Genomic DNA, 23,880 nt, shown 5'->3' with positions numbered 1-23,880 from the left:
CCCTGATAAGGCAAAGACCTGTAAAAGTCCATATGAGGAGATAAAGTATTCAGAAGCAATATTTAGACGCAATTTTTAAAAAAGCCAAAAATGACATTTACTCACAAGAGATACATCCATAGATCATCCAGCAGATCATAAAAAGCAGGAAGAACAGGTATCCCATAAAATAACGATGGTTCCCTGCTCCTAAAGTTGCACAACAGGGACCAAATTACTACACTTTCAGCAGCAGAAAGACAACATTACACCAGAAAGTTTAATTGCTTGCTTAGAAGTACTGCTTATTATTGTATACAGAAACATTATGCTACAATATTAAGCCTCTATAACTTCAAGACAGTGAAATTAGCTGGTTTACTTATGATTTTTCTTTTATTTCTCAGACAACAAAGCAACTTTAATTTTCTGTCATGTTACAACTGCAATTCAGTAATTCATTTGTAACCTCTTTCATGAGCTAATAAAATTATTGATAGACAATATTTAGAGCAAAGTTGGTGACAGCTGTTGCAGAGCCCTTAACAGCCAGGAATTGAAAATTGTAAGTATTTGTTAAAAGCCACTGAAAAATCATCAAACTATGGAGTTTGCTTTGTTAAAAGTAACAGAAACATGAACAAATATACAACCTTCTTTGATAATAAACTAACTCAAATCTTATGTTGGGATGCCTGATGAAGCTAGCTAAAAATAAAATATCTGGTAAAACTTGTAAAACAAATACCTGTAACTGAACAAACAAGGTCTAGGAAACCGAGCTATAACAATGAATGGGATAAAAACAACTCTGCTTTAGATAGAATTCTAATGCAAGAAAACTCAGTTACTAAAAGACTGATCTATTTTTAACAGTAGCAGAGCTAAAAATATGCCTTTTATGAGAGTACATCATAATTCTGAAGTACTCAGCCTTCCTTCCTTTGGTAAAATATGTCCAGTGTTGCAACCTTCCAAGAGCTCCAGGCTGTAAACTAAACCCACAGAGATGATAATGGGCTACAAAAGCTTTGGCTGTCATCATTTACCAGCACAGCATTTACTTCTTTATTATGTCAAATGTTTTCCCTGCTAAAACAAGAGCATCCTCTGGAGGCAGAAAATAATCAAGTGCTTTTAGCAAGTGAGCTGAAAGACTGTATAAATAAGACATGAGGAAAAACATACATATAACACAAACTAGACTAAACATAAGACACTTCCTTGAAAATCAAACAAGTTCCTGAAAACACAAAATCATGTTGTAATATTGCCTTCAATCACCTAAGGGCATATGAGAAAGTGGTGGGAATGCCCCTAAGGTATCACTTTCATTTGCATTCTAAATTTCAGAACTGTTAAGTTTCATAAAAGACATTCTATAAAGAACACAGAAGTTAAAGAGTGGCCTAGAAGCCCATCTGAGAAACATCTGATGGGATGCTTCTTTCAGCAACATCTTTAGTGATACTAAACAAAATTCTGCCTAACAGGAAATCCATATGTGTGAGGTAAAAACATGTAGCATTTAAAACTATAAATGAAATAGTACAATCTTGATTGCAGTTTAAAAAGAAAAAAAATGTGAAAAAATAAACTGGAGAACCTGTACTTTGAATAAGATTAGGCAAAACACAGTACTGTGCTCTACAGCTGCCTCCTGGACTGGCAGGAATAGTCATCCTCCGCAGTTAAAATAAAATTTTAAAAACTGTAGAAAAACATAACGCTATTTTGATGCTCCATTTAGAATATAAATATCATCACTTCCAGAGATTTGTTTGCTGTATTTTAACTAAAATTTTGAGGAAAAAAATTTGCCCTAGTTGCCAATTCCTTTATTTTTCAAATAGTCTCCACTTTTTGTCAACCTCTTAAAAATGGTAAAAATATTCTATGTGCCAAGTTTTATCCCCAAAGGATTTATTTTAAAGTGTCTGTAAACACTCTTACAAGATTTCTCAGTCCTATCTTTAGCAACATTCTTATCCTTTTAACACATTCCACACACATCCAAATTCCACCTTTCCAGAAAGGCATGATTCATGCTTCCCTTTTTGGCAAACATACCACAAATGCTGTTTTAAGAATGGATTCTGTTTTGCAATCCCATGCTTAGAGTGACCACATACCAATGTGAGACAGAGAAGCCATATATGGTTGTTCAAACCACCATCCCTCCAGTTCACTCCAGCTCCCATACTGTGATTTCAAATGCTTTTTCCCAGCATACTTTCAAGGGCCCTAAGTTTACCTCCAGTTACCCCTCTCTGTACACTACCAGTAAAAGACAGATTCTACTTTTCCATCATCACTGTGACTTAAAAACCATTTCCTCCACATACCCTAATCCCATCACTGATACACTCAAACTAAGGGCTTTCCTTCCCCATTTGTTTTTTGGTTTTTTCTGGTTAGAGATTAAAATACTGGATCTTTCTGTCCCATTGACACATACTTCTTGGTATCTTGTAAAACCTGAGCCCATGGTCCCCTGCCTGTCTGAATTAAAAATTTCTTAGTTTTTCATTGTAAAACATCTAAAATATAAAACAAAAATATCTCAGATAGTAACATCTGTAGGAAACATAAAACAGAAGGGGGTGATATAAATTGATCAATGAGACTTTAGAAATGTTCTATTACAATTTAAATGCCAAGATTTTACTCTTGATTTTCAGACCAAACTACTCGGATTATTCACTATTATATCTATTTGAAAGGACTACAATGAAGCATTTATGAAACTGTCAACTGTCAGTGAACCCAGGTCTTAACTCCTCCCCAAGATTAAAGTTACCTCTGCTTGTGTCCTAAAAAATTAAACACGTGAAGCAAGCTGCACTCATTTCCTAGCTGAGAGGTCTTCAGTGCTCCCTGCATAATAATGGTTTTCAAATAAGTTTCTCAAAAAATATGACTGGAAATAGCAGCATTTAGAGACTTTATTTCTGTTTTATATCCATTCATTTAATAATCACTGGGGAGAACAAAAGACAACCTGGATGGTCAAAAAGAGGAGAATACCTCAACAGGAAGTCGTTCTGGATCTAACTTGTATAACCATAACAATTTTAAATACACATACTCTACCAATAAGCCACTGAATATTGGTCAAAATGAAAAATTTCATCTTATGTAATGGATAATAATCAGTTGTGGAATTGGGACATACCTTTTCAGCAGTAAAGCTTTGAATCTTTTCACTACTAAACTTCATGTCAATTAAAATACATACGTAGCAAACTGAATTAGACACAGAACAATTTTGAGGACGGGTATATAATAGACAATACAAATGAGAATAATGCAGAGAATCACAAGTAGAAAAAAAATTGAGCTCAATACTGAAAAGCTTTTCTTAAGAAGCCAAGTCACTTCCACTGTGAAATGAGAACAGCCAAACCTTGCAGAGCATTTTAGCAAATTGCTCACCTACGCAGTTCCCCACCCACGGGCAGTGGTGATCAAACTTCGCTATACATCGATTGCAAACGCCGCAGTGTTTGGACCTCACTGGCTTCCGTATCTGCAATAGATAACAAACATCTGTTTAGAAAAGCAAGTTACCCTGATGTATTTTAAATAGGAGAAAACACAAACCCTCCATTTAAATGTAAATTGATTGTGCTATTGTTAATTCCTCAGAGAACTTCAAACTTGAAGCTAATTCTAAAAGCCATCCTAGCTATTTAGCTTAATCTACTCACTTTTAAACACAAATATCCTTAAAACTGCACTGAAATGATTTTCACTTTTTTTTTCTTACATGAAGAACTATTTTCCTCATACAAAGTTCTTCTATCACCTCCAGCTATTGAGCTTTGTATAGCAACCAGCTTCATTTCAGCTTTTAACAATGAAAATAAAGAATGAGCTTGAATTCCATGATTGTGTATCATTCATAACCAAGCTCTAACATAAACTTTTCAGGTTATTTTCTAAAGACAGAAATATGATTCAACAAGCAGAACTCGATGGCACTTAAAATACTAAATTACTCCCAGAATTTTTTCTTGAAAGGTTATGTCTTGAAAGAAGTGTTCTGAAATATATATGTATATACACACACATCATTTTTAAGGTGCCACATCTGTACATAATTTTCCAGCTTCAAATTTGGAGATACAAACAGCATTCATGTTCCACATACATCAGAGCTTTGCGGTGTTAACACTGATATGCATGAGCATTTTGTATCTGCTAGTTAACTTCCAAAGAAAAAGCACGTTATATTTGCTTTACAAAAATTAAGATTTCTTCCCCCCCGCCTCCTGACTATTGCCAGATAGGGAAACACACTTGATTTTTGAAAAAATGTTTTACTAGAAGCACACCATAACGTTACTGCAAGTTATAGAGGTAAGTGGAATGTCACATGTGTTTTTTCTAACTTGCTAGGTGTATAACCAACCAACCTGGTAGATATACTGGATATTTGAATTTTGACACTGGCAAGTTACTTCCAAAGAGATAATCTTTTTCCTCTCACTGCTGCATTTTTTTTTGTGTACATATTATGTATTGAAAACACTGCTTAGATTAAAGAGTACAAATAAATTCTGCCTTTGAAACTGCAGTAAGATCAAATACGTGTTAATTACAGGAACACTAATTTTGGCTTAGTATTAAAGAAAAAAAAAAAAACAGAGAAATGGATGAAAAAATATACTACCAAGCAGGTACTGCAGAATATACTGAGGTCCAGACTTCCTGTCTCTGCAAGTTCTACTATTGTCTGCAGGAAAAATAAAATTAGAATTTAGCATATAAACAAATGGTGACAAGCATTTTCAGACCTGTGGCTCTGAACCCTTGATTTCAGGTACTTTCTACACACAGGAGCAAATTCATTTCAGATCAAACTGATTTTGAATCTACTTTATTAAACCAATATGCATATTTACTTCCAAATTAATTCTAGTTTATACTTATTCCTAGTCACCTACTGCGATTTCAGTGCTGCTGGTGTCAGTTTTGGTACCCTGGACAATTTCATTATGAGTCCCTCTGATTTCAGTGGGGGTATAACACTACACTACAGATAACAAAAGGATGTAAAAACAAATGTGCATGGTCTCATGCACATTCAGCTCAAAACTGGAGTTCAGTATTTGCTTGTCCACAAGCAAAATCCCAAACCTGAGGAGAACAGAACTGAACAAGAGCAGATGAAGAGCTTTTAAATACAAGTATTGTGCAGACCCAGGATCACTTCCGTCAGATCCACATCACTGTGCTTTGTAAACCTTTGTGTACCTTCTATGCTTTTGAACTACAGGAATATCTTATTTATTTATTTATTCCTTCACTTGCTTTAAGAGTGATTTGGGTTATTTTGTAACACAGAATGAAGGACCTGACATACTAAAACAACAAACATCTGAAATTGTTGCTTACTACTCATTTCTAAACATAATTAACATGTTCATCTGAAATTAATTTTCTTACTTAGTTATTTCAAAGCTAAAGGATAACTCCGCATTAAATACTTGAAGAGAAATTATGAAAATGTTATGAAGTGCTACACTGCATGAAGGTAACACACATGTCCTACAGTGGTTCATACCCCTGGTAACAAAACATTTTACCATGTGGTTAGCTGCAATGTAAGAAATCCAAAACATTCACAGCCATATGTATCTGCCTCAAAAAGTTACATTTTGCAATTCCTACGCAGTTCAACAAGGCTTTTGGAACCACATTTAATCACCTACTTAAGCAAGTAGATTAAAGAAACTGCATATTTGTGCAATTTGCTGAATCCAGTCCAAAGTATCATAGTTTACTACTCTACTTAATCTAGTCCAGTTCAAGGAGTGGAATTTAGTTGGGAGTTTACTTTGGCAACTGGCAATAACAGAAATGGAATTTTCAGAGTAAATCCAAATCTGCATATTGACTAAGTACTCAGCTATAGCCTATTGCAGAACACAAAAGTTATTTCATTGACACCATCCTTTTAATGGCTATTATATTTTCATTCCTACATAAGAACATAACTCCAAGTGGTCTGATTTTGATTCACACAGGTTTTTTCACAAATAACCATGAAGTAGAAGCTCAAAGTTCATTTTTAGGTGGAATGTTGGCTTCTAGGAAACTTAAACAAAACAAAACAGTTTTGCTGCTTGTATAATTTTGGCATATTCAATGCTCATTTTGGCTGCTGAGAACAATGTACTTAATTTGAAATAACAATATGAGATGCTAATAATGATACAATGTCGTAGATATCATTAGATCACCCATATTTTCTCTGACATTTATGCCAAAATAAAAGCCCACCCCAAACTGCCTGGGATTATGGCTGTTTTAGCTTCAAAATGTTTGTCAGTTTAATACTTTTAGATACAAAGGTAAAGAAAATTAGAGGTGCTTAGAAGTCTGGAAAGTTTTCATAAAATTAACTAACACTTTTCCCACAATGCGCTATTTGTTTCACTATGGCAAAAGTCTGAAACTTCACATTTTCTTTTTCACATAACTGCTTTTCAAACTTTTAATATTGAAAATTCAAGTTACAATTTTATTTTGCTACTCAAAATGACTAATATGTAATTTTGCACCAGTTAAGACTTGAAATGCATTCCACATGTCAAAAAATAAATCTGGAAGACTTTTCAACATTTTAAACTTTTTTCATACAACTTACTGAAATGCAATGTACTGAATAGTAAACTAAATACTCTGATCAGCTGATGGAAGGCTGTTGAAGAACAAGTTCATATCTCTTGGCTTTACCTTTTTCTTTTGTTCTTCCGTAGCTTTGATGATTCCTGGATCAGATTTCCAGGATTTTCCAAAATTGTAGAAAAGTGCAATGCTATTAGCAAGGAACGGAAGATGTATAAAGAAAAAATTGAGATGTGTTTACAGTCAAGGAATCTCAAGTGTAAAACTGAATTTCCTCTTCAACATTCTCACTGATAATTCTGAAACAAAATTTAACTACATTTAAATTTTACTAATGCCCTTGAGTCACTGTCTTCAGAATTAACAAAATTCAGCACTGCTGTAAGAACTAGCTTGGTACTCAGCATTTGCCATTGCTTGACGTTCAAAACTTACTTTTCAGAATGGTCTGTTTCATAAAGTATTTCTAAAGCATTTATCATTCTAAAGGATGAACAACGATAGTTCAGTTTTTGTAACTGTTTTCCCTTTTAATTAAATTAAATCCCATGAAATTTATCTTCTCAATAACTATTTCCTGTTTTCAGAATAAACACTTTGGAGCTCTATTTATAAAACAGACATTTGACTGCCTATGTCTTCACTGGCTTGACATTCCTATGATATCACAGGACATGCTGTTTCTGGCCATAGAAGGAATTTTGCTGCAATGGCCACTGTTGCACGGCAATCATGTCCCAACACCACTTATCTCCAAGAAAGGTAGTGTCTGAAACCTGGTCCTGTAATAAGGCAATACACATATTTTGCATCACTGGAAGTTATTTTTAACATACTAATATGTCTAATACTTTAAAAACCACAGGGTTTATTATTCTCTAGAAGTGTTTATAAAATCAGTTACCATAAAGACAGAAAATAGCCATTTGTTTTAAAATACATTTCCTGCATTCAATGTCTTGTCATGTAACATGCTAGTCTTACAGCACTTGACATTTCTTCAGAGAATTAAAACATTTTTAGCAGTGATGTTGAAAAAGCAAATACTTCAGATGTTTCTCTTCCACAAAAGGAAAATTATTTATTCTCATAAACCTACAAAAGACCTGACAAAACTGAATGAAGACACCTGCTGTCACTACCACTTACAACTGCCAAAAGATGCCCTACTTGACAAATCTGTGGTGCAGAAACCTCTACAGCATTATCCAAACAAAAAGGACACCTAGTACTCAGGTAGAAAACACTACACACCCAAATGACACTGCATTTTGAGGAACTTAGATACATTCAGATCTAAACAGCTTGAGATGCAAAAGAACCCAGAAATGCAAACAAATACAAGTAGGCCTCTTTTTGACTTCTGTAATGCTAAGGAAGTCACATTGTTTATGTGAAGTGTATCACAAATCATTTTTATTTTCCTCTGGTTGGGGTAAGGAATTGGCTGTGAATTTCTAATAAAAAATATTGGTAAGCTAAATTAAAATTTTAATAAAGTATACTATATAGTAGAATTAGTATCAGCTTATTAAAGGCAATTTATCTTTCCAGTAACGTTTCCTGCAAGTTTATAATGGGGGAAAAAACATCAGCTATACTATAACCCGAACATTCACAGTTCTATTTTATACATTAGAGATTAAACGCTCTGATGTCAAAATTTACACAATCCAACTTCCTATTTTTTTCTAAAGCTACCTGCTGCCAAGAATAAGCTGGTGCAACTGAACTGCTTAGCTAGAGAGAGGTTACATTTTTTTAGAATACTAAAGTAATTGCTGGGTTTTTTATAACAGTGAAAACTGATTTTCCATTAAGTGTACCTTAATCAGACAACCATTACAAACAATGAAGGTACAACTGGAACCAATTTTATGACCCATTTCTAAATACCATACGTCATGTCTAGACTTTTAAAGAAGATGTGAAAAAAGACTAAGAGGGTTTTTATAACCTTAATGCTTTGCAATTGTTTTTCCGCTAACTTAAATTTGGATAATCGGTAACAAAGCTGCAGAGTCCATTGTCTCAATGGACTTCTCCCCCATTTTATTCCCTCAAATACAGACAGAACATAAGAGACATCCCCCAGAACCTGTTTTCCCTGTGTTTTTATCAGGTGGTGTCAGATGAGAGCAATGCTGACAATGCAAATTGTGGCAGATAGGGGATTTCTCTGCTGCAGCTGGGAAACCACATGAGAATTTAGAAGTTTTCTTCAGGGTATTTCCAGCATGTGATGTAGGTAAACAACTTCAGGTATAGGATTCATCTCACCCACTTTAAATCACTCACTATGCCTTCACAGACATCAGGAAGGAAAAAAGCCATGTCCAATCTATCTTCAGTATCAAGATATTTAAATTATATAAGAGAAGCAGAGCCTTACAAGTGGCTATTTTTTGTCACTGGCTATGAAGAGTGTTTAAACTTCAGTACAGATGCCCACACTAGAGGTATCTAAAATCATACTGAACTTCCTTCTGAAGTCTACTTTGAAAGAGATCTTAGCAACTTGCATCATAGACATCTCTCAAAACTCTTCACATGTAAAAAATTCTTGTAGGTTTGCAATAGCTTCAGAGTAGAGCAGGGAATTGGTTCTCTAGGGAGAGTGTCCCATTTTGTGTTAACATCCTCATTTACAGCTACAAAAGGAAAAGGCGCGTTACTGTATTATTAAAGGCTGCAAAATGCATAATATACCAGGCATTCACAACTCCTGCCTTACCACCAATTTGCTCCTCTTTTATGCAGTTTCCCCAGTTTTCATTGAGAGACAAAGCAGAAACACCCACAAAACACTTCCTACTTTTAGTCCTGATCAATATTCTTTAATTATTGGAACAAGTACAAGATGCTGAAAATCATTGCAGGAATTGGAATGAAAAGGATCATCTCATTAAAAAGAAAATTTAAACAAAACAAGCACCACCAATCCCCTAAGTCAGGTAAACATGGGTTAAGTTAATTTTTCATTGTGAACTGTAGTCTATTTAAAGGCCTCAAATACATGCAGCTTCCTGGTATCAGGTATCATACAAGTCTGAGATCAAGCCAAAATGCACATTATAGACCCAGATATGCCCTTTCACTAACCAAAAATCCTTTTCTCCTGCACAGAAAAATCTGCAGCCAGTGTAAGGTGTCAGAGATCAAATATATGCTAATAAACCTGCCAATTCACAGAATCACAGCATCACAGAATGGGTCAGAATGGGTCTCTTCCAGGCTGGAAGAGACCACAGTGGGTCATCTGGTCCAACCTTCCTGCTCAAGCAAGGTCACACCAGAGCACACAGCACAGGATTGTGTCCAGACTGTTCTGGAACACTGAGGAGAGACTCCAGAACCTCTCTGGGTAATCTGTTCCAGTGCATGCTCACCTTCATGGTAAAGAAGCCCCTTTTCATATTCAGGTGAAACTTCCTGTGCATAATTTTCTGCCCATTGCCTCTTGTCCTACTGCTCAGCACAATTAGGAAGAGCCTGGAAACATCCTCTGACACTCCCTGTTTAGATTCTTACAGACATTGATGACTAATGTCTCTCAGACATGTCTTTTTGAGTCTCAACATGCCCAACTCCCTCAGCTTTTCCCTATTAGAAAGATGCTCCAAATCCCCAATTAATAACAGCTGTACATCTGGATCTAAGAGTCCAGGCAGGTAACAGCAGCTAGCTACATGAGAAGCCTCATTTCACTAGACATTTATTAGACAAAATCAGTTTGTAATTAACTGAAGCTCTGCAAAAGCCTTTTAACTCCATTTCTACCTGACATAAAAGAATCCCTTAGCTTACAAATTATTTCAGTTAGCCTATCTCCACCAACACTGGATTTTTTTTTAACTTTTTTCTTTAACTTTAGAAAAAGTATTTAGACATGGGAACAGAAGCTCTGCACAGCTGGGCCCAGATCTTGGATTTTTGGGGTCTTTAGTTCCTGTAGAAAAACAGCTGCTGACTTCTTTTTTTCTGCATGAAGACTTTTTGCTCTTTTCCTGAAACTAATTTTGGTAATAAACTTTTTTTTAACTGCTTAACTGTACCAATTAGCTTGTTACAGTTTTTAAATCCTATACAATTGTATCAGCTTTGTGAAAGAATGAAAATCATAAAGAATTCTCTTACACCCAGTTTTAAAACAATCTAATTCAACTAATTTCAACTAATTGAAAACGTGCGCAATTTTTGTTTCCTTTAACCTAGACACCAGAAATTGGTGAAGTATATTTGAAATAAGATAATCAATACAGCATTAGTCAACGATAAATTATTTTAAAAAACACAAATTGCCCTATATAATCTCAAAATCTCAGCATTGCAGAAAGGATGTCACAGCCATAAAAGCTCGCTGACTTAAAACTGCACACTCCCATTTGCACCAAATACAAACAGAAGAGAAAAAAAAATACTGTGAATAGTTTGGGTTACAGTAAACTCTGACATTTTAGAAAAACAGAGCAGTGTAAGAACCTTTTGACATAACGAGCAGTATTTGTTCAGCTGCAACTGGAAAGACTGCATGAACAACTGAGGTATAATCTTGGCAGGGCATTTACAGGACACAAGAGAATGTTATACCTGTAAATACTAATGAAAAAGAAAAAAAAATGTGAAATTCTAGTCTCACATTATTAAAAGTGTAATTTTCAGTAAGTTTTTTTCTTTTACAAATAAAACTAAATTAAAACACAGCAACATAGTGTGTAGGATTTTTGAGGGCATTTTTGCTCCTACTCTGCAAACACTAGAAAACTAGAATACACTAATGGGGCAAGACATAAGTATCCTTTGTTACAAACACAATATAGTTACAAGGATGCAGCAAAACAGTGGCAGGGAGGCATAGGAGCATAAACTCATATATAGACTCAAAAATACACAGATCATATTCCGCATTCCCTGCAAGAACAGGATTTCTACTTTATCAAATACACCAGACTCAGAAGCTGCTGAGAAAAATCCAATAGAATTGAAACATTTACAAAACGTTCAATACATTTTCAATACTGGCTTTTTGAAAGACACATTATTAAACCTTAGAATTTAGAGATCTATTTTTCATGTGACCACACTGAAATTCAAGAAAATGCACTGCAAATCCTTGTTTTTTCTTTATGATACATTGCATCACCTGACCTTTTCTGTCCTATTAGGATTAAACACACAAGAGTTGATGATCTTTAAATACTTGAATATTAAAGTTGCACTTGCAGCAATTAAGATCTTTATGTTATTTATAATGTAAAGTTCCAGTAAGGCAAGTCCTGATAGTTGTTTAAGGTTATAATTTCTCTTCCCCAAGCAAAAGACAGTCAGAATTTGTGAAAACTACTAGGACAGGTTTTATCACTTGAACAGAACAAAGTGTAAAGTAGTACTCTAGTCTGCTGTAAGCAATCATATAAAGCTGTAAAAATACAGGAATTCTTTATCCAACCACAATGCTATGCCTCATGTTATAAAAATAGAGGAGGCATGCAATTTCTTTTTTGCAATAAAGTTACAGGGCTACTTTCCAGAAGAAGAATGAATTTGGAATCTTATTACAAAGACTTCCAATTAAAAATCACCAATTAAAGAAAGATGGCCTCAAGCACTTGGTCTCTAAAACTGATTGTCAGAGAATTGTGTCAGCTCTAATGAAAGTAATTAGTAACTGAAGGTCTTAGACCACAACTTCTCTATACTGTTGGTGGTTGTGAGACACCAGCTTGGGACAGAAGTAGGACAGTATTTTATTGACATTCTGAAGTCAGGTTTTATTAGGGTAATCGCCTACAGTTCTAGTGAACAATTAAGATTATTCTCTGCAAAAAAAAATGTGATGAACTTCAAGCTATTTAATCAGAATGAATTACAGAAATAAAAATCTAAGCAAGTTGATAGATATATGAATGAAATATGAGCTTCAGGATAAAAATCCTGCAATTACAACTTTAAGAACTATATTAAACATCAAATCTCTACTTTGTTTTCTTGGCAACTGAAATTACAGAACCCAAGAAAGTTGTTTAAAAGTTTGAATCTATTTAATTGCCATAGAAAACTAACATTCCCCACTGAACTCTGACTCAATTTCTACCTCCATGAGTAAGGGAAATTCATATCTAGACAGACAATCAAAACCACAAAAATACGGCAGTATGCTGAATCTCTATAATCTGGTATTGTTAATAAACATATTTTCAACATAACTATAAATATAGTTATCAAATGCATCTAAAGTTTGCACAAAATGGAATTTCCAAAATCTTTCAGAAGCTGTAACTGTGAAACCAATTCCACTAGAATTGATACAGACCATGAATCAGCCTACTGTTTTCAGAATAGTGTCTAAAAAATGCAGTCAATTACATTGTGTCCCCTCACAGCCAGAGAATATTTTACAAAGTTGCTAACATTTCCTCCACATAGAAAATTGGTAAAGGAAATTCTGCCGAGTACTGTAAGCAAGTTTTGAGGAAAATCTTTTACTTACCAAAGAACAGCAAGAGCATGCACATTTCTAAAGCAATAAATTAATTAACATTAATATAGAAAGCGACGTTTAGTGGTGCTTCCCTTTTTATAATTATTATTAGTTTACTTAGTGTTATATATAGGATATAGCTGTGTAATTCCTCATACTATGAACATGAAAAAAATACTACTGTACACTAAAAAGGATATCATTCCAAAACCAGAAGAACCACGTCACATACATCCAGAATTTTGTTGCCAAATATATTCCAAGAGGCAATGCACTGTGCATGGAGTGATCAAAGAATGACCTGTAATGAAAGAACAATGTCACATGGTAAGTTTTGATTCATAAAATGTAAATCCTGAACTACTGCTTCAGGGAAACACTTCCTATTAAAATATGTATTATATGGGATTTTGCACAATATGCCATACATACATTTTCCTCACTTTTCTGTTCAAGGTTCATGAGAAATTCCTTTTTTCAACCTGCCAAGACAGGCAGAATGAGTAAATACTGATGCTAAAACCACACTGTGCAAGCAGTCAGGAACCTGTGAGATTTTCAGCAACATGGACAGCGTTGCAAACTGCAGTAAGTTTTGAGATTCCAGTGTAAAGACATTTTGAAAACTCATACAATGAAAACTGTACATTAAAATCATGTCCTTAAGAAAACAAGCTTAAGAGACTTTGGTGTTATCAGCCTACATACTTGAAATATTTCAGATAATTCAATATTTTGCTTCTGCTGCAGTTGCCAATATAAAGTTGAAAAAAAATCCAGACTAATTAATTTCCCATATATCACTATATTTACCAAATTCTAAGATAAAATGCTGCTAGATTAATTTAAAAAATTAGGCCATCGGAATGACTTTCACTTTCTTACACTTTTGCATTTTAAAGACTTGTCTGAATAAAGTTGCACACAGTGAGATAAACTAGGTGAATAACTAGGCTACTCCATATTCAAGAAGAAATTGCTACAAAACGTATGGAAAACAACACTCTGAACAACTAACCTCCCTGAAATAAAATTTCTGCATTATCTGCCTAAACATCCTGCTATTGATCCATTTTGCTTTTTGTGCTGGTGATTCCCTCAGGGCTGCCACAGACAAATGTGTGCAGGGAGTAGTTTCCATTTCACTTCTTTACTCCCTTACAGTACCTCTCTTTTCTCTAGTGGAAGTTCCCTAGGTCTTAGGAGAAAATCCTGTAAGCAACATGAGCTAATTCGATGAATAATAGGTGAATATAGATTTGGCCACACAGTAGTTACTCTGCACTACTCTTTCTTTCAGTGAATTCTGTGCATTTTTGTGTGTGTGAAAGCAGGGAGGAAAATACAGCTAAGCAGATTACCTAAAATTCTACAGGGGAAGAAAACACTATTACAATAACAGCACAAATTTAATTCAAACCTGGGCTTTGTGTAAAACATTTAAAAAATTATTTATACTAAATATTAAACAACAGATAAGAGAAAATAAAAATGTTAATCTTGAACTCATGTCAGTTAGGCCAAAAATATAAAACTTGACAAAACACAGATCTTGGGAAATCTTGTCCTTCCTTTCTGTAGGAGACACACCTGAGAATTTGACAAATGAGAAATATGTTTTTTTGTGGGAGGAGGCCAGCAAATTGCAAAGCCTCAGAGGTGACAAAAAGACCAGACAGATCATCTCCAAGATCCTGCAAATGCTGGATAACCTTCCACTTCCCTCCCAGTCTACTAAGTTCACTAAAATCTTCTGAATTTGGTTTAAGGAGCAGATATATTTTCCTCTTGATACAGAAAGAAATGAGAAGCAAATGGTTCTAAACAAACATGACATCCAACCCCAGAAAAGCAGAAAGCTGCTAAGTATGGGGATACAACAAGTACTCCTATGTTGGCAGCACATGATAATGAAAAGCAAAGTAGAGATGAGGCAGTCTACAGCTCTTGAAAATCCACTGGAGGATGACTACACATGTGTGTGTGTGTATTTGTAGGTACATTTACAGACATTTGAAGTAATCATAAATAGAACTAAAAGTATTTATGATCAGGTAACAAGATGTACAAAAAACACTCTAAGAAAGCAGCCTCTTTCTTTAGTCACTTATTTCCACAACAACAAAAGCTTCAAAATCTGATTCTAACTTAATTTCTCTCTATAAATATCTTTAGATGCTTTTGTGCATTTAAATTATTGAGAGAAAACAGTTTTAATAGTACACTTGCATATTGTCTTTATTACTTTATAGTAACTTTTCCATTGCTTGCTTTCTGCTACATTCATGCTGATAACTTTGTAGACAGACAATCAGCACCCTCCTCTGGATAATGACTGAATTTCTGTTCTGCTGTTAGCTTCTGTTAGCTCAGCAGTATTCACCCAAGCTAATTCCAGGTCTCACAAGACAATAGAGCATTACAGGAGCTATAGTTGCACAAGATCTTTTGCAGAAATAAAGACCAATTCCAACAAATGGAAATTTAAGGTTATCCATCCAATAAAGATGTCAGCAAAATACTTCTTACATGCACACTAAATAGACAGTGTCCCAGTAAAACACTTACTTTGAAAGAAACTGTACCATAGCCCAAACGCCACCATACATCAGCCCTTTAATGAGCCAAGAATCAATGTCTAGGTCTGCTATAAACCCAACCAGCCAAATAACTAGGAAAGGAGTTCCCAGCATCACCTTCTGACGGAATTCCTATATAGAAACAAACACCAGTGAGTAACTCTGTTTTCAGGAACAGATTGTATAATAAACACGACAGTCATAAAAACTTAAATTTTCAAAAAAATTTAGGGGGATAAATCTTCACAAATTTTCCTCATTTCTTGTCTTTACACATCTCCAATGAATTTGCAAAGAAAATAAACCTTCCTAAAGTCATATTACAAATTGATAACTTTTAGAACTGTCTTCTAGAGACTTTGCTACTAATCCAGAATCAAGCAACGTTAGCTCTTTTTAACAAATCCGTGGGTGTATGAACTGCCACACAGCACATGACAATGTCAGTAAATTTTTATTACTCGTGTAACTGCAGTTTTTAAGCCATACTGAAGCATCTATTAATAAAGATATGACCTTTTTTGTCTTACACTGTGTGGATACGACTCCTGATGAAACCACTGAACTCTTTCCAAATAATTAAAGTACAGTGACAATGAAAGATACAAACCACTTCAGGTCAATAATCACAGCAGTGTTACAGTACCACAGGGTTAACGCCCAGACTGTAGCAGTACTTTCAGGACCTTGATGCAATGTATCTTTATTTTAAAAAATTATATCAGTGGTAGCAACACTTAATATCCAGTCCAACACTCAGCCTAAATGTGGATGGATACTAAGAAGAAAACATTAACTCCCTTTAAATTATCAAACAATATGTAGGAAGAGAGTTCTTCTTGCTACAGCAGTATGTTAACCCTTACACCCTCATTTATGGCCTCTTCCTATCTGCAGTATTAAACAATGCTCTGAGAAGCAAAAGGCCTCCACATTAGTGATTCATGTATTAGTTTATACTGCTGAGACTGACTGCTTCTTTCATTCAACACAATAACAATAAACAATACATAACTAGAAAGGAGATCAGAGTTCAGGATACCCAAAATGCTTCTTTCCTCAGCTACCTGAGAATCAGTTTTGGAATGTCTTGGCTAACATGACCACATAATACTTTCCTAACACTTTCTTTTAGCTACCACAAAAACTAAAAGTAAGTGTATAGAAGCTTAGGGTTTTATTTCCTCCTGCCCTAAATAAAGCACTTTTCCCCTTTTCCCTTATTATGACTTTAGTCATAATAAGAAGACATTCTTTAAAGCTGAAATGTGGGGAAACCACAGTCATGAACTTCTTTTAAACAAATACACAGGTCCCCAAACCAAGAGCAGCCATAAGATTGATTTACACAAGTGTTATGCTACTACTTACCTTATCTGCTTTTAGTTTTCTCAGAAAGGATGGACTATCATAGCCCTTTGCCTGCCTTGCTTCTTGTAGATGATTGATCATCCAAACGTTCTTCCTTTGTTTTGCAAGATCAAGTGGTGATTCGCCCTGTCAGAAGTAAAAATGTGGGAAACATCCAATTTAAAACAAAATGCATTTGCAGCACTTTTGAAACAGAAGATTGGCTGTTAAAACTAACACATTTCAAAGCCGTTTAGCTACATTCTGGCATACTTTTTGCTCTGCAGCTTACTTGACACCAACCATCATTCACTCCTTTTGGTTTTTCACTCTCTCATAACTATACAAGTGTGCACAAGTAGCATATTGAATGTATGATTCTGATGAGATGTATGTCCTGACAGTAATAATTGTTGCCTTTGGCATAGAACAAATCTATGTTCCACTATTCTACACACAGTCTACTAGTCTGTAAAGCAAGGACTGTGCTTCCCCCTCAGCTATTGACAGGCAGCAGAAATCAAGCAAAGAATAAGAACTTGTGACCCACTGGATCATGGAAACTCTCCCAAGTCTAAAGCCTGACTTCTGCCTTTTGGCAGACTGAAGTTACTAGTATTATGGAATGCTTCTGGGATATTTTTTTTCCACCAGCCTAATGTTCTTAAGTTTATTTCAGTTATGAAAGTCCTAAGAAGAAAACGTGAAAGAATAAACTGAGTGTTCACATCCAACTTATTTCAAAATTCTGAGCTTTTACTTTGAGCTTGTGTTTCATGTATTTTGGGTGCTAAGCCAGCAATGGCTCATGTTTTTATTTCTGTAATTTCAGAAAGGACTAACAGATGCAGCAAAAGAGAAACACAGAGTGAAAGATACAGGGACCAAAGGTGCCTACTAAACTGACTTGATTTTTTAAACACTTAGGAAGAGAGATAAATGAAAAAGTTATTGACTTGGTCTAAAATTATAGAGGAGGCAAGAGACAACCAATTGCAGGTACCTCCAGCTTCAGTTTTGCATTTGACTCTTCCTCTCTTCTACTGGAGTTAACTCCCCTCCTAAACAAATCATTCATGGAGGCTTGAAAAATGGCTGAATCCTCCATCGCTCGGCCCCCTCCTAAAAAAAAAGTGAGACAGGTACTAGAAACTGAAACTACCCAGAAAGGGCAATAATTACTATAGACAGAAGTGATTTCAAAGATTAAAAACTGCAGTTAGCTACCTATGTCCCATAGAAAGACAACGGGAACTGAGTACTTGAATGTCATCTCTGCCTTTGAAATCTTGCTTCAAATCTTTAAGAGAGTAAATAGCATAGAATATAAATTATGAGGTGAAGCTTTTTGCTACTTAACACCTTTCACACCTTTTGTGTGAGAAGTTTAACTAGAAAAATCAGTTAAAAAAGAATAACCTTCTGACTTGGCTTCAAAGTTATTTAGCCAGATGTTTAAAAAAACAGATTAAATGAACTCCAGTCTCAACAGAAATGCCTGAAATCAAACTATTGGTGCCTGTTTTATCACAGGTTTAATAGCACCTTGAATTGCTAATATCTAGGAAACTCCAGAGATGCTGTTGTTTTAGTATCATCTTATATATCCAGACTATAAAAATTACCTGTGGACAAGCAATCCCCTCTGGGAGTTGATCTCCCAAGTAAATCCTGAAGTTGTCTTGGGGTCCAGCTGAGCATCCCTTCCACTAGAGGGCCATGAGACACCTAGGAACTGCCTAGATAAAAAAATTGAGGGAGCTTTAAAGAAGTCTTTGACTATGCCTCTCATCATCTGGCCGTTTTGATATTCTCTTGTCTTTATAGGAGTAGTTGATGGCTGACTTCCTTAAAAATTAAAAAAAAAAAAAGTATCGGGGAACTTAATCTAGTAACATACTTAAAATTGTCAGCAAGCAATAAGGCTTCAGTAATACATATTTAAAGTATTTACATAGAAAAAATAATCTGAAGAGTCATTACGATAGGGAACTGTACATGCATACTTCCATGGACAAGCCTAAGATACACTGCATAATCAAGAAACTACATTTAAAGTTCAATAAATGATTCACTTATAGATTTAAAAAAAAAGGAAATCTTTCTTAGACCATAAGAGCTCTTGTAGGTCTCTATATCTTTCTACTAAATAAAAGGAGTTTCTGCTCATACTTAAATAAAATTTACAAGTTTTCCCCAAGTCCCCAGTGATAACCTGGCTCCCTGGGAAATCCTATTCTCATCTGCCCAACCTATCTAATGGTCTGGCAAGAAAATTTCCTTAAGAAAAAAATCAACCAAACAAAAAATCCACTCTATTTTGATTACTGAAATACAGCTTCCGACTCTAACATTAATCTAGTTCTCAAAAACGAAATACGTATATTACTACCAAACAGAAAATATTAATTTGTTGTACAGCATAATAAAAAGAGAGTAAATAACAAAACAGGACTAAGTCACTGCTTGTATCAAGTTTTGCTCTAGGATAGGAGTGCTGTTGTTCAAATACTTCACAAACTGTTGTGCAAAGTAAAGAACACCTTGCAGAGATGACTGGTCCCAATTTGTTCCAAGCCTAGGCAGTCAGCAGCATGTGCCTTTCTAGCACAGACTGACTAGAGCTGATAACAGTAAGGTCAAAGCTCACATCTAATATTTCAGTCATATCATCATTTGAAGAAGATGAACAGCTTTCAGCCAATGCATTTCTGTAATATCAGCTGTCTCATCACCATTCTTGGTCAATTCCATGGGCTATCTGAGAAAAGCAATTCACTAAAGAGTGCTGCAGGAATCTAGAACTGACTGCATCAGTAAGAAGCCTTTCACAATTCCTTTTATTTCTGAGGCAACATGAGCCAAACACTTAATTAGTTTTTGGCTCAAAGAACACTTTTGCTGAACAGTCAAAGGAGGGGCACCAAACTGAGTTTCTATTGGCCTTTAAGAATCAACCAAATGTTTATATTTCCTATATATTTACTACCACCTAAGTCAGCATCCATTATAGCCACTGGCTGGATGGCAAAACTGCCATTGCTCAAATGATTTTGATCCTCTGAAGATCCCAAAAACCTGGGAAGGCATGCAAGAAACCTAGATTTCACTGCAGAAGATAGGCAGTGGTCAGTGAAACCAGACACATATCTTCTGGCATGACTAGAAAAGTATCATGATCCAGCAGGTTCAAAAACCTATTTTTCTACTGACTGCTGCTGTCTGTCAATAAAGAAGGCAAGACCATGAACTACTTCAGGCTAGCATATACTTTTTCATATAGCCAAACACAGAAATTTTTATTACAGATTTTATAGAAGTCCAGAAATGTAGGTACAGTGACAACTTTAGAACTCTTGTCACACTAATCAGTCTGCCAAGACAAGTAAGGTATGACATACTGATTTTTTTTCCCACAAAAATACCTTAATTTTTTACCATAGGTGGCATAGGAAAATAGCTTTTCAACACCAGAAGTGAGACTAGAATCATTCACACAACTGACCTTACAGACCAGGAATAATTAATGTAGCTTCACCTCAGTCCATGCTAAGAGGCTAGATTATTTGTTTTAAACATGTATACAAGTGATTCCTTGTAATGAGTTTTCATTCATGATAATGAGCATTTCTGATATTCTGAAGTGGATGTAGTACCTAAAAAGCTGCCAGCAAAATTTGGCTGCTCCCTTAGAAAGGCTATTCCATGCTCTCCAAGATAATTGATGTGTACTTTTTTTTGAATATATATATATTTCTATCAGTTGTGGCCAAGCAAAATAGGCCCCAGCCATCAGTAGGAAAAATGGCGAAAGGACAAATAAATTAAATTAAGTTACAGCTGTGTTTTCAAGCATAACACTCTGAGTGGAAAATACAAATATTTGAAGAGAAACTAAGTAGAAAATTCTTTTTCTAAAAGTGATTTCTTCTCTGACATCACAGATGAAACAGCTTGGGTAGCAATATGCATCTAATTTGATATACAGAGTATCAGGAAGTAATGGACAAAACCACATTCCAAAGGCACACCTTCCAAGCTGGAGAAGCTCCAAATCTGTGGCAGAAATTCTAAGAGCTGTTTTGCTGGTCTAACATATGCTGGAGATGGCTCTGCTAGTACAGAATCTAGATTCATAGTTAAGAAATTCTGGTAATCAGGCAAGCTAAGTTCACATGCATAAAAAGAGCCTATTTGCTTATTTGACTCCTACTGGCATTTTCAGGCTTCCAATTTGCTTACTGGCACTGGGAGACCGACTAGAGCATTTGTCAGCTCCCTGGACAGGACTGAGATGCCTCACATCTCACTCCAACAGTCAGCTCAAAATCCCACTAGAAGATATTTGGTCAGGTTTCCAATTTTGCATCCAAATACACCAGTCTTCATACATGCAGTCTAATTGCACATCCCATTCCCCTATATTTACACATAATCATTGTTAAATAATTTCCTTGAGCATCTTTTACAGTGCAAATCTAGTGGTTATGTATCACTCTTAAGAAAAAAATTGCCAAATGACAAATTAGTGGCATTGCTTTTGCTCCATCTTCATGATCCCACTATACCCACAATAATCCCAACAATACCAACAATACCCACCTATTCTTGGGATTTATCATAGTCTCTGTTATTTCTGCCTCAAACCACTTACAATTAAACCAGACCAAATGTTTACCTTAATATTTTGAGCATCAACATTAGCTCCAGCTTCTAACAGCAGACTAATGACTGTAGTATTTCCTGCTAGCACAGCCCAGTGCAATGCTGTGTTTTTGTGGTACTTGTCTCCCAGATTAACCGAGACGTTAAATGTAAGTAGTAATCGTGTTGGATCCACACTAGAAAAGAAAATTCTTGTTAGAGCTACAGATGAACTCAAATACATGACAACTTATTGTTGATGCATTCAATTTCTATGAAGATCATTGATCAGGCACACTATAATAGCAAAGTGACATTTTTTGCTGCCAATTATGAATGACTCAAAATCTCTTCCCACCAAAACCAACCACTATTCTGTTGACTTTAAAGGATCTCCCTAACACAGCTCATTCTGGGATATCAAGAAACATTTGTTCTACAGCTCTAGTTTTGTGTTTACCACAATCTAACACTACTAACAGATCTGTAAAAATATGCACACGATTATATACTTAAACAATGAAATTCAAAACATGTTATGTTTCCACTTCACAGTCCAGAAGATGAAACTAAAATAGGGTGTGAATGCTGGCAATAGCAAGTATTGCTAAGAGCTAGTTTGTGTTCCTCCCAATAATAGATAGAGATAGGGCCTTCCAAATGGGAATCTAATTCAAACATTTGGTCTTTGGAGAAGAGTTATTTTTAATCCATTTTTTCCAGTCATCACCACAGGAAGGATTAGTGAGCACTTCTTCATAGTAGCCTCTCTCCTGAAAAAGTCATTGTACTGGGTTTGGCTAAAATCAAGTTAATCTTCTCCACAGTAGCTCCTACTGTGCTGTGTTTTGGATTTGTGACCAAAGCAGTATTGATGACACAGGGATGTTTTAGCTGTTGCTGAGCAGTGCTGACACAGGATCAAGGCCCTTGCTGTTCCTCATGCTGCCCCACCAGTGAGCAGGCTGGGGGTGCACAAATGCTGGATGAGGACACAGCAGGGACAACTGACCAAAGAGATATCCAGTATTGCACGGCAATGTGCTCAGCAATAAAAGCCGGGGAAGAGAAGTAGGAAGCAGAAGACATTTCAGAGTTACAGCATCTGCCTTGCCAAGTAACTGTTACAGGTGACAGAGCTCTGGTGACCTGGAAATGGCTAAACCTCTGCCTACTGAAGGGAAGTAACAAATGAATTCCTTATTTTGCTTTATCTATTAAACTGTCTTTACTGCAACACATGAATTTTCTCATTTTTACCCTCCTGATTCTCCTTCTCATCCCACTTGGCAGGAGTGAAGAACTGGCTGTGTAGGGCTGAGCTACCAAGCGGGATGAATTCACAATAACCATAAATGAAGAAAGATAAAATGGCAACTGTGGAAAGGAAAAAAACTTCCAAAAAACTCCCTAAACCAGTCACTACTATATGCCACTTGATTAACACTAAGATAAAGTCAAAACTGCATGTATTACCTATGTGTTCTGTAAGCTGCCCACATTAAAGGTGTCATTCCATTTTGATCCATCATATCTACATCCTAAAAAGAAAGAAAAGAAAAATAGTTGGTGAGGTAAGTAAGCATACTTAAGATCCAGGAGATGCAATGTTTTCAATGAGAAGCAGTGTTCTAAGACTAATCATCTGAATTGGAAGAAAAACTGGCAAGCTTTTAGCACTCAAACAGTATTTAAAAAATGAAAACAAACATTGATGCCACCACTGCCAAAAAATAACTGTTCCAATCTATTTTGAAAACTATCAAACAGTCATACTGTGTAAGATCAGTAATTTCTAATTTACTATTACTCTTCAATATTAAAGATATATACAGGTGGTGTATTACTGCATTAAAAAGCAGAAAAAAATTGAAATAATGTACCAATATTTGAAAAGATACTTGATAAATTACTATAAATACCACTGTCTGAATTCTACATCCTACTAAATGCTAGTTGCACCTATTTTTCCACTTGCAAAGCAATTTCCCATAGTTCACTGAGTTCCAATGATATTTATGTATCTGGATATCCAGTTAATTAATGCCAAACAACCTCCTCAGAAATAAAACTGATCTATAATCTCTTTCCCCTCCTGCCTAGAGAAATTGGTAATTCCTAAATATTTGGAGGCAGATTAGACTCTCAAGCACATTTGGGCAGATTTCCCACACCAGCACTAACAAAATCACTGCAAGCTAAGGTAACACA

At 35.5% G+C, this 23,880-nt stretch overlaps 1 protein-coding gene across 2 annotated transcripts in view; it reads right to left on the bottom strand.

Moving 5' to 3' along the window:
- ZDHHC17 (zinc finger DHHC-type palmitoyltransferase 17) overlaps positions 1-23,880 on the bottom strand; it is a 64,373-nt gene that overhangs the window by 6,502 nt on the left and 33,991 nt on the right. The window contains exons 6-14 of one of the 2 annotated variants that reach the window (XM_059472136.1): positions 23,146-23,210; positions 21,704-21,866; positions 17,047-17,172; positions 15,665-15,807; positions 13,297-13,397; positions 6,724-6,848; positions 4,655-4,717; positions 3,415-3,508; positions 106-189 (exon numbers count right to left, since the gene is read on the bottom strand). In XM_059472136.1, the coding sequence (XP_059328119.1) occupies positions 106-189; positions 3,415-3,508; positions 4,655-4,717; positions 6,724-6,848; positions 13,297-13,397; positions 15,665-15,807; positions 17,047-17,172; positions 21,704-21,866; positions 23,146-23,210 (964 nt within the window). The remainder of the gene's footprint in view (positions 1-105; positions 190-3,414; positions 3,509-4,654; positions 4,718-6,723; positions 6,849-13,296; positions 13,398-15,664; positions 15,808-17,046; positions 17,173-21,703; positions 21,867-23,145; positions 23,211-23,880) is intronic. The other variant, XM_059472137.1, reaches the window with a different exon arrangement.

Source organism: Ammospiza nelsoni, chromosome 5 (genome assembly GCF_027579445.1).
Source record: "Ammospiza nelsoni isolate bAmmNel1 chromosome 5, bAmmNel1.pri, whole genome shotgun sequence".
NCBI classification, from domain to species: domain Eukaryota; kingdom Metazoa; phylum Chordata; class Aves; order Passeriformes; family Passerellidae; genus Ammospiza; species Ammospiza nelsoni.
The sequence above is the reverse complement of the archived record's forward strand: the minus strand, read 5'-3'. Positions and strand labels throughout refer to the sequence as shown.